This window comes from Sprattus sprattus (assembly GCF_963457725.1).
Source record: "Sprattus sprattus genome assembly, chromosome: 1".
Lineage (NCBI taxonomy): Eukaryota > Metazoa > Chordata > Actinopteri > Clupeiformes > Clupeidae > Sprattus > Sprattus sprattus.
In genome coordinates, this window is record NC_137920.1 from 19,681,998 (window position 1) to 19,694,267 (window position 12,270).

The 12,270-nt window shown below is 45.2% G+C and overlaps 1 protein-coding gene across 1 annotated transcript in view; it reads right to left on the reverse strand.

Annotated features, from left to right (window-relative positions):
• Positions 1-543: 543 nt before the first annotated feature.
• Positions 544-12,270, reverse strand: part of LOC308374290 (NACHT, LRR and PYD domains-containing protein 3-like) — a gene marked incomplete at both ends in the record, with an annotated part of 50,501 nt that continues 38,774 nt past the window's right edge. The window contains 2 exons of the mRNA XM_080850028.1: positions 544-1,082; positions 4,597-4,643. Coding sequence (XP_080706154.1) covers positions 544-1,082; positions 4,597-4,643 — 586 coding nt within the window. The remainder of the gene's footprint in view (positions 1,083-4,596; positions 4,644-12,270) is intronic.

Consider the following 12,270-nt stretch of genomic DNA (forward strand, 5'->3'; position numbering starts at 1 on the left):
TGCTCTGTGTTATATAGTGACACATCCGGACTCTTTCATCTGTAGAGCAGACCACTCAAGGAAGGCATGTCCTGTTTAGCGCATCTGTTATGATGTCGTCATGGTGTGACGGCATTTGCACATGGTCAGTGTATGCCTGCACAGGGTTTGGGGATGATGGTTTCAGGTGGGGCACACTGGCTCATCCAGTCTGCCAATTGGTTGATTGACAGAATAAAGTTCACAGCGCTCCATGAACAGCCAGTTTTTATGCCTAGCCGCAAGAGTATTGGTTCTGTACAGACACAGACACAGACACAGACACAGACACAGACACAGACACAGACACAGACACAGACACAGACACAGACACAGACACAGACACAGACACAGACACAGACACAGACACAGACACAGAGACACAGAGACACACACACACACACAGAGACAAACACACACAGACACGTACTGTATGTATAATCTGATCACAGCATCACACAGTGGGATTTGAACAGGAGTATGTGACTCTTCTGCAGACTGTGGCGATCTTGCAGGATCAGGAGGTCATGTGATCTGGCACAGGGACACTGAGGAGTTATCATCCCAAACCCAAAACCCAGGATAGAGGGGTTCAATGAATGTGGAGTGGAACGTGTGCAGGTGGGTGAGTGTGTTAGAGGAGACGCTGTAGAAGGACAGAGTGCCTGCTGGCCAGTCCAGGTACACTCCTACTCTGCTGGAGCGGGAGGAGGGGGCAGATATGTTAGTCCTCTTATTATTGTGCCTGGCAGAGTAACTGTTACCAGAGTATTCCAGACTCCAGGACTTGTCATTATGTCCAAAAACACTGTCATCACTCCTCACTTTCCTCTTCATGCTTTTATATGCCATTACTATATCAGCCCCACCACCACTCCACTCAGCCTCCCAGTAGCAGCGTCCAGACAGACCCTCTCTACACAGCACCTGAGCCATGTAGTCAAATCTCTCTGGGTGGTCAGGATACGGCTGATCCTCAGTCACAGGTGTCACCTTTCTGTCCCCCTCAGAGAGAGAGAGTTCTCTGTGTGCTGTGTTTGGGTCCAGTGTGAGCTCACAGGCATCTGCAGACAAGTGAGAGAACATCCTCATCAGAATATGGGTAGGAAAGGGACTGTACACCACACACACACACACACACACACACACACACACAGACAGACACACAGACACACAGACACACAGACAGACACACAGACACACAGAATCACACACACACACACACACACACACACGTTCAGAAACACGCACTTCAACCAAACATGCACACAACCAAACGTGCTGCATGATGCTCAAGCACATATAAACACATCATCACACACAGAACAGAACAGTGGATTTTTCTGTGTTCAACATTCTGGGAGGAGAATTATGTGTTTATTTGTGTGTGTGTGTGTGTGTGTGAGTGCATGATTAGTGTGTCAGAGTGCGTGAGTGAGTGAGTGTGTGTGTATGTGCATTCTTGTGTTTTTGGGATATTTTGTGTGTCTGTCTCTTTCTCTTTCTCTCTCTCTCTCTCTCTCTCTCTGTGGTTGTTTATGTGTGTGTAAGAGAATGTGTGTGTGTTTGTCAGGAAGTATAAATGATCTTGTATGTGAGTGTGTGTGTGTGTGTGTATGTATATGTATGTGCATTCTTGTGAATTTGTGATATTTGTGTGTGTGTGCATCTGTGTGTGCATGTGCATTCTTGTGTATCTGGGATATTTGTTTGTATGTGTGTGTGTGTATGTGTGTGTGTGTATGTGTGTATGTGTGTGTGTGTGTGTGTGTGTCTGTGTCTGTGTGTGTGTGTGTGTATGTGTGTGTGTCAGAAAGGAGTGTTATGTGTGTTTGTGTGTTATGGCGTCAGATTAGTGCCAAAAGTCGCACGCTCGATAAACATCTATTCAAGCAACTTTCAGGTTTTCGCGAGTGTGAATTTCGTCTGCGCACTAAATTTTAGCATCTGCGATATTAAATTCAACCACTGCGAGCACAGAGACCGACATGCTCTCTCTCGAATTTCTCATATGCTCGCGTAAAGACTTTACCTGCTCGCGTGGAGGCTGATTTTTTGATTTTGCTCACGCGGGTCTTTTGGACTTTTGGCACTGTGTGGGCGGGAGCTAATGGAGGACGATTGGTCCTGATCGTTGAGGCTTTGCAGACTCTCTCTTATAGTCACGTCACTCAAACTAGTTTAAGTTGAACAAAACACATACAGCAACGGCGACGCTCACTTGGCTCACTTGGCTCACTTGGCTCACTTGGCTCACTTGGCATATCACTTTTCCTAGGCAATATTTGTTAATTTAGCCTACTCTGGTTTTGAATATGGGGAACCATTCGTGCGAAGGATATCACCTGCAGATTGTCGAAGGACATTACAAGCACTGACAAGGCATGGCATGCGTTATCATACAAGTTTTTTCATCATCGCACTGCAAATGCCATGTCTGTATAATAATATTCTGAATTAAAGTTCATGCTTGTGAAATTAATGCATTTATAAATGTATTATTGTGTGTTCAACTCATTGGGATGTGCATGTGGGCTATAGTGGTTCACGTTGCTGTGCTCACAATTTCGGAACAGCGGGCTGATATGTGCTTTAATAATGGGAAGGAATTTCGCGGGAGCGTATAATAAATTGGATCAGCAGACCAAGTATGTCAGTCTCTGTGCTCGCAGTGGTTACATTTCCTTTCTCGCAGCTGCTAAAATTAAGTGCGCAGACGAAATTCATGCTTGCTAAAATCTGAAAGTTGCTTGAATAGACGTTTATTGCTACACTAAACTGACGCCATAGTGTGTCTGGAAGTATTTATGATCCTGTGTGTGTGTTTGTGTGTGCATGCATGTAGGAGAGTGAGTGAGTGAGGGTGTGTGTGTGTGTGTGTGTGTCAGGAAGTAAATGTATGATCTATTGTGTAAGTGCGTTTCTGTCACTTTCTCTCTCTCCCTCTATCTTGAGTGTGAGGGTGTTTGTGAATGTCTGTGTAAGGCTATGTGCACACGGAGCCTAGATTCACTGAATGTGGTTTTTCACACCTATCGAATCTTTTAATTTCGTAAAGACAGAGCCTGGTAACGAGAGATTTGCGTAAAAACGGAGCCACCAGATTGTGTTGGACGGGCTGTAGTACATACCTCACGCCTGTGGGTGGCGCTTTAGCGCTTTATTTACACAACTGAAAAAACGTGAAAAACCTAGAAGAAGGGACTTAACAGCACGAGGATCAACACATTACACAAGACATTCAAGCTCCAATTAACAACATTACATTATGATGGTTAATAAAATCAGTGGTCAGACTAAAGGATATGCGAAAATGAATTATTTTTTCTATTGATAATAAAGAGTTTGGAACAGTAACATGACATGTCTGTCATCCCATTTCCCATGAGGCATAGCTCCGAGCATTTTACATACATTTATGAATAAAAAAGCAAATTAAATCGCTGGCCAATTTATATTTGTGGTCATGAAAGTTATGTTACGTCTGAATAAGAAGAATTAGATCAAGATAGGAGGGTAATCAAAAATCAGAAGACTGGGTTAATGTTAGTGAATTCGAGGCCCACCACGAGTGAGATTTTGAGGGAGAAGAAGTTATATATATAGTGGTTGGAGATCGCGAAAAGATCACGTGGGGCAATGACGTCATCAGGTTGCGTGAAACCGTGCAGACGAACACCAGCCCCCGTACCGATTCAAATCTACTCACTACCCCAGACTTCGATCGTTGCGGATACCCTGTGCGGATAGAGAGTGTTCGTCTTTATGATAGGGCTATCTGTATTATGAACAGATTGGACGCAAACAAACTAGACTTCGTATAAACAGCACATAAGTGAATGGATGTGTGTGTGTGTGTGTTTGAATGGGCATTCTTGTGTGTGATATTTGTTCTTGACACTCTCTGTCATGCTGTGTGTTTATGTGTTTAAGTCTATGTAAGAGAATGTGTGTGTGTGTGTGTGTGTGTGTGTGTGTGTGTGTGTGTGTGTGTATGTGTGTGTGTGTGTGTGTGTACCTCCTTGTGTACGTATTATATTTGTGTGCTTGATTGACAAAGTGCATGTGTATGTATATGTGTAATCATTGTGTGTACGTCTGTGTAAGCGAGAGAGTGTGTGTGTGTGTGTGTGTGTGTGTGTGTGTTTGTACCTCCTTGTGTATGGATTTTATTAGTGTGTTTGATTGAGACAGTGCATGTGTAATCATGGGACACACTCACATAAACAAACTAAATGTCAGATATAAATTCTGTTCAGCTTTCATTGTCATAATTGTATGGCAGTAAACTGCCATCAGTTTTTAGGGCCAGACACTGCAGTTACTCAGCACCAGCTGTATGAGCTGGGAGTTGACTTGATCACATTCATGAATAATAATTCTTTAGAATTATCAAGTCAAATGGCATCATAAAATGACCAAATGAAAACTGAAGGGACACTGATGACACATGCATGCACTTCTAAACCTATAAACATACACAACCTTTTTTTCTCTTTTTCATTCACAATGTTCACATGTATTCATATACAATCATGCATATATTTTTTTCAGGGAAAAATTCATCAAATCACTCACATTTTCTCGGTCCTGGTTTAATCCTGCACTCTCCTCCATGGTCATACCTAAACAAAGAAGGGAAGAAGAAAATACAGTTGAGGTCCAAAACTGTGAGTTTAGCATGTGAACTGATTTGTTATCAGTGTATCATTTTAATCAAAACTATATGGGGGAAAAATAAGTATGCAATATAAAAAAGTAGTATATTTCATAGTCTGGATACACCTGGGATATTTTTTCAGGACAGCGGACATATAGCTGTACACAGACACACTGAACCCACTTCAGTTTTGTAATACATCAAAGATGCTATTACCAATCCATTTCTAATGGATGAGGCCTTGGCCTGGAGAAGGGGTCGTCAGGTGGTCCCCAACCTTCTCAGAGTGTTTCGACCCTTAACCACCACACTCTCCAGTTGGCGTGTCAGCAGTGATTGGCCAAGTCATTGCTCCCCTCCTCCAGGCTTTCAGCTAGTGTCCTCTCTCTTATGCCAGGGCCAACAGGAGGCTCTCTCTGCCGCTTCTCCCAACCGACAAACAGCTGTTTTTCTCACTTGGCCTCTTAGTCCAACCCTTGTCATCAGATTCCAAGCTGATTGAGTTGGGAATCCTGACAATCCACTTCCACTGTCATCAGCCATGACAGACAGTACCGCCTCTGGGAAGTAGAGTTTCCTCCCCAGATCGACCTCCAAATCCCATCCCTGGGCTGACTGAACGAGATTCTGCTTGGCTTGGCTTTAGACGGCTGGTCTCTGACCCTCTTTTACAAAGGAGATAGTACTCAATAGTGGTTTCGTTTTGGCTGGACGTTTCTTTCTCCTCTCTTGCTCCAGGGTGTCTGCGAGCTGTGCCAACACCTTGTCATGGCGCCACCTATACCTCCCCTGGGTCAATGCTGTTTTGCACCCTGATAGGATGTGCACCATGGTTCCTTTACCGCCACACAACCTGCACAGTGGGTCCCCCCTCATTCCCCACCTGTGCAAGTTGACTGGGGTCGCTCGGAGCATAAAGGAGATACGGAACGGCTCCAACCGCCACATCTCACTCCACGTTATGGTTCTTTTGGGAAAGTTCCACCTCGTCCAGGCACCTTGAGTTGCGAGCTCGATGGACTTCTTCTTCCTTCTTCCTCAAGGTTTCGGAATTCATCCTGAGTCATGGTCCTCTTTTCCCTGGGAGTGGACTTTGACCGCTGCTGAAAATGGTATGTTCCTAAACCCTGCATTCCAGTGCAAAGGTTCCCGATGGTGTCCTTGGTCCTCAGAGAAGATTCTGCCGGGTTAACTGCAGTGCTGGAGGCCCACTTCCTGCCGGATCTTGTTCTTATTCCTGGTTCCCTAGTGAGTTGATCTTCCGAGTCCCTATATGTGAGGGAAAGTCTACACTTGGCAACTTTAAATTACTTCACAACTGAGGACAGGGGGAGCTGGAGCTGACCCGACCTTATGTAGAGCCCCACTGATGTAAAGCTCGGAGGTATTCCCAACCATTTTCGAAGGTGCTTGTTGAACTTCCTCTCCATCCCTTCAACTGTTATTGGCACTTCGTAGATGGTGAGAAGCCACATAAGTCTTTTGAGTAGGCCATGTTGGTAGATCCAGCACTTATATTTCCCAGGTAGGCCAGACTTGTCGATTTTGTTTAACCATTCTTCAACTTGTTTTAAGGTGTTGGAGATGCTGTTTTTGTCTGACAGGGAATCATCATACCACTTCCCAAGGCATTTAATAGGGTTCCCCTGGATGTGCGGGATCACTTCCCCTTGAACAAGCAGCTTGAACCTCTCAGTTGTTTTGCCCTTTTGGAACACCAGACATCTTGATTTCTTGGGCTTGAACATCTTCGCCCAAGTAGCCATACGATCTAGTTCCGCCAGGACCCATCTTGCTTGCACATGGGTTGGTGTTATGACGGTAAGGTCATCCATGAATGCCCTGATCACTGGCTGTTGACTTCCTGCAGCATTCTTCAGTCCTCTTGACTTTGTACCTGCTGCGGTGATGATCAGGCTCATTCCCATGACGAACAAGATGGGAGATATGGTACACCCGGTTACTATTCCCTTCTCCACTGGCTGCCACTTTGTTGTAAACATGGCTGACTGGAATTGTAGCTTAATGTTTCCAAAGTAGCCGGTGATTATGACCTGGATGTGATGTGGGATGTGGAAATGGTCCATAGCCACTTGAATCAAGTTATGGGGGATAGACCCTTATGCATTGGCAAAATCAAGCCAGGCTGTTAGGTTCCCTTCCTTTGCTTCATGGATAAGTTGGCTGAGAACCCCTGTGTGCTCCAAGCACCCGGAGAACCCTTCGATCTCGCCCTTCTGGATAGAGGTGTCAATATATCCATTCTGGGTCATAGACGCGCTAATTTTTCTGGCAAGCACGGAAAAGAGATTCTTCCTCACACTGAGCAGGGACATGGTTCGAAACTGGTTATTCTGTGTGGATCCCTGTTACTTCGGCACAAAGCATCCTCCTGCTCTTCTCCAGATCGTTGGGACGGTTTCTTTGGACCAGATTACCCGCATAAGCTTCCACAGCCTTCGTATGAGCTTGGGGCATCTCTTGTATACTTTGTAAGGTATACAATTGGGACCTGGAGCCGTAGATGATCTAGCATGCTTGACGACCTCTTGAACCTCTCTCCATGATGGAACATCTATGCTCAGGGATGTTGTTGGTGGCTCAATGGGTCCAAGCCCGTGATCTTCTGCTAGGGCGTCATTTCTTGATGGTCACTAAATGACTCTTCAACAAACTCTTCCACCTTCTCCTTGGAACTTGTTAGAGTCCCAGACCTCGCCTCTCCCAAAAGTGATTTGGTGAAGCGGTAAGGGTCTTTTATAAGCATTTACTACCAGCGAGTCTGCAGGCAGGCCTGAGGCATAGTAAAGGATCCCACCTATCCCGTGTTGTCATGTACCTGTGAGTGTTTCTGTTTGCTTTGTGCTTGTTTGCTGTTGTGTCTGCATTTGCTTGTTTATGTGTGTGTGCGTGTATTTTCCAGGATGTCCTCCACTCCCAACCATGGACCTCCCTTATTAGTCTGCAGGCAGGCCTGAGGCATAGTTAAGGATCCCACCGATCCCATGCTCTCATGTGTGTTTGAGTTTGCTTTGTGCTTGTTTGCTGTTGTGTCTGCATTTCCATGTTTATGTGTGTATGTGTGTGTGTGTGTGTGTGTGTGTGTGTGTGTGTGTGTGTGTGTGAATTTTCCAGGATGTCCTACGGGCTGATGACACCTAATTGACAACACCTCTGCTTGCTGATGTTTCAAAGGGGGTTCCACCTTTTGCAAACACACTCTTCCAGTTTGTGAGACTCAAATGCTAGACAAGGCCAAAGCGTGAGGATTTTGACAGTTTGTTTTGGACCAGATACTGTTAAAATTATTTTTCTTAATTTCATATATCTTCTGTGTAATAAATTATTTACAGGCTTTGTGTCACCATATATTTTGCCCACAAAACAGTCTGTTTCCCTCCAGTACTCAGAGCCATACAGCAGGACAGCCTTGACATTGCTGTTGTAGAGCCTGATCTTAGTTTTAAGGCTATATTGTTTGGACTTCCAGATGTTTCGAAGTTGGCTGTCGGCATCTCTTGCTTTGTTGAGACGCGTTTTGATGTCTTTTTGCGATCCACTTTCACTGCTTATAATGCTTTCAAGGTAAGTAAAATCTTCAACACATTCCAACGTCTCTCCATCGATGGTGATTGGAGGTGCTGTTGGAGTATTGATGCACATCACCTGGGTCTTTTTCTGGTTGATGTACAGACCAGATTGCTTTGCATAATTGCTTAGCCAGTCAGTCTTCTCCTGGAGGTGGATATGTGTGGATGACATGACTGCCAGGTCGTCTGCAAAGTCAAGGTCTTCCATAAAGGAGAACAGGGTCCATTGGATTCCACGGGGACGGTATGATGTTGTTTGACGCATCACCCAGTCGATGGTAATGAGGAACAGGATAGGGGAGAGGATGCAGCCTTGTCTTACTCCAGATTTAACAGGAAATGACTCTGTCAGGCTGTTATCTAGGATAACACTGCATTCAAAGTGTTCATAGAATTTCCCAATGATGTTGACCATTTTGGGAGGTATTCCATATGCCCTTAGGATCTTCCATAGGCTCTCGCGGTGAACACTGTCAAATACCTTCTTGAAATCAATGAAGTTGACATACAAGGGGGCATTCCATTCAATACACTGTTCGATGATGTTACGCAAGGTAAAGATCTGATCGATACAGCCTCGAACTTTGCGAAATCCTGCCTGTTCCTCTCTTAGCTTGACATCTATGGCACTAGTAAGTCTGTTGAGAAGAATTCTACAGAAGATTATACTAGGTATGGACAAAAGTGTTATGCCTCGCCAATTGTCACAGTTTTTCAGGTCCCCTTTCCTTGTAAGCTTGCATATGAGGCCCTTGCTCCAGTCCTTTGGTATGGCATTGTGTTCCCATATCTTGGCAAAGAGGTCAGTCAGCACCCTGGAGGCTGTGGTGATATCTGCCATCAACAATTCTGCATGTAGCATGTCGATTCCAGGGGCTTTCCCCCTCTTCGTATCCTTGATTGCCGTTTGTACTTCAGCTTGGGAGGGAGGGTCGATGTTAAGTTCAATGTCATCCGAAGGTGCTGGGTCTGCAGGCTCTTCTGGCTCTGATCCATTGAGCACTTCTTTGTAGTGTTGGGCCCATCTTCAGCTTGTTCCCTTTCAGTTGTTATCAGTTTACCTTGTTTGTCCTTGACTAGTTTAGTGTAGTTGTTTTTCTGGCCACTTAGCTGTTTAGTGATCACCTTGCTGAGTTTTCATTTAGCTGCAGCCATCTCTGCTTCACTTCCCAGGTTCTCCACAAAGGCTCTCTTGTCCCTTCGGGCACTCCTCTTGACCTCCAAGTCTTTCACCCTGTACTCTTTCTTTGCGCGTTCAGTGAGCCTGGGCAACTTTGTACTCATCAGTTTGTCTTTGGCTTTCCTCCTCTCATCAATTTTTGTCCATGTCTGAGATGTTATCCATTGTTTGTCTCCTTTCTGTCTAAAGCCAATGACACTCTCTGCTGTTTCTTTGTACACTTTTGTGATGTTCCCCCATTTTTTCTCAACATTGCTCTTGTATCCATTTACTTCCCCATCTCCATCTTCCAGTGCACTGAAGCGGTTTCTAAGCTCGATGGTAAAATCTTTCTGGACTTTTGGGACAAGAAGCTTGTTGATGTCAAACACTTTGCGCCGCTGTCTGACGGTAGGTGTTGCTCTAAGTTTTAGCCTGATCTTAGCTATGACCAGGTGGTGGTCGCTGCCAACATCCGCCCCCCGGTGGACTTTGACATCCAGAAGAGATCGTTGCCATTTCTTGTTGATGATGATATGGTCAATCTGGTTGACCTAGGCCCATCTGGGGATCTCCAGCTTAGTTTGTGGATGTCCCTGTGGGGGAAGATGGTTCCACCTATTTTGCATCTGTTGTGAGTGCAGAAGTCAACAAGTCTCTCTCCATTGTCATTGATGATTCCGCAACCATGCCACCCCATAGCACCTTCTCTCCCAATGTTGTCCTTTCCAGCTTTGGCATTTAAATCTCCCATTATCAGTAACATGTCATGCTGTGGGACCTTGGAGACTGCACATTGTAGTTGTTCGTACCAGTTGTCCTTAGCCTCCTCCTCTGCCTCATTTGTAGGGACGTAACACTGCAAGATGGTTATTTTGCAGTATCAAGAGTCAAACCTTGCTCTGAGCAGTCTATCACTGATGGGTTCCCACTCCATAAGAGATTTGAATGCCTTCTTACTTGCGATAACTGCTACACCGCTGGAGTGTGCATCATCTTTTCCAGAGAAAAGGATAGTTGGGCCTTCTTTTGTCACCCTGCGTCCTGAACCAGTCCGTCTGCACTCACTCACGCCAAGGATGTACAGCTTGTATTTCTGCATTTCTCTGATGACTTGCGCTGTCTTTGATGTTTCAAACATGGTTCGGGGTCTTAAGAGACTCATCTTTGGGCAGGCGATTTCCCGAGCTGGGCTTTCATCTGCTGCCGTCATAGTGCCAGTGTTTTGGCTAGAGCTTCTTTTGGACCCCAGTTTCTGTAACAGTTGTTGTTTTCCGGGATGGGGTTGTTAGCCCCATGCCCAACCCCCAACCTGGAGGACCAGTGCTGCTTTTTGTCAGACCCCTCGCCCGTAACCTGTCCGGCTTGGTTGAACCTGCCAGGGGCTTTGAGCCCCCACCGATATAGCTCACAGGGTCCTTGAAGCAAGCAAGCCGCCCCACCACGTCAAGGTAGCAGCTCGGGGCAGTATTGTGTTCACAGTGAACTTTAAACAAATGCTTGACACCGAAATAAAACATTTTCTTATCTGTAGCAATGTACACCAAATACACACGTTTCTGATGTTATTGAACATTGACACATCAAAAAAAGGCCAAAGCTAGACTGCCTGCCATTATCTAAATGCAGGTTATATTCACCCCAACTCCTACTCCCAGGAGCTAACCAATACTTTAAATCAATTATCTAAACAGACAAATTCCTTCACTCTTAAACATGTTTCATACATACAATATTTCATAGTCGTCATCTTCACACGCACAACTATACAAATTAGCCTTTTGACAGCTAGATATAATGTCTGAATTCCCTACGGAAGAAATCACCCTTCTCAGTTAGAACAGTCTTGTGTTTGGGGCGTGTGCGTGAATAAAGGAGTCTTTGCAGAAGTGCTCTGCTTTGGTTGGGCGCTGGTAATGCTGCAGGTTAGCTCAACGATTTAAATGTTCTTCCATGTTGTATTCCACAAGTGATCCTTCTCACAGCCTCACAGGACGGCGCCATGCTGTTGCAGCCGCGATTAGGCATCACTCAAACTCACAGTTCACCAAACACTCACGCAATACTTTCCACTGCACACGTATTAAAATTAAACCATTCTCCATCGTCTTTCTGCACTATTTAAAGCGACAGCGCAGATTTAGAATGCCCGATTAATTAGGTCCTGGTGTAATTTATGTCCCTTGCCAGCGGCCCACCCCCCAAAAAAGTGTAGGGTTGGCAGTTTTTTTTAGGGTCGGTTGGGAAACAGAAAACACAAAAAAAAAAATCCTAGGCCTAATGAGACGAGCGCCTGTGTGGAGTAATTTAGCCTCCCTTAATGGTGTTGTAGCTAGCTGTGTGTGAGCCTATTTGTGCACTGATATTTTATTATGTGTTTTGTTAACGCCTGTATTATAATGCCAGTGTTGTGCGTATCTGAGGTTTGCAGTAACTGAGTCCTATGGGGTCTTTACTTTTGTGTTTCTTTTACAATATCTTGTATTCATTATTTCCAATTGGCCTTTCTGCTAATAGTATTGTTCTCCTCCCTCTTTGTGGTGCCTGTCTGTGGCTACTGTGCTAAGCCTCTTCATACTGTGGTTGACTGGGGTGGGGTATGTGGCAACAGGCCTGGTCTAACCACTTACTGTATTTTGCCCAGTGACTGTGTGTAACTAAATTTGTGTGGCTGCCGCGCCTCTAAAATAAAACTGGTAAACTTCACTCGTGTCTGGTGTTATGTGTCCCAGAGGGATCTGAAACTGCATAACATTGAGGTCGCTGTGACGACAGAAGGAGTGTAACAACACTGTTGCTATGGGCACCAGAGCAACTGGATCCACCCACAGCACTGCTTGGAA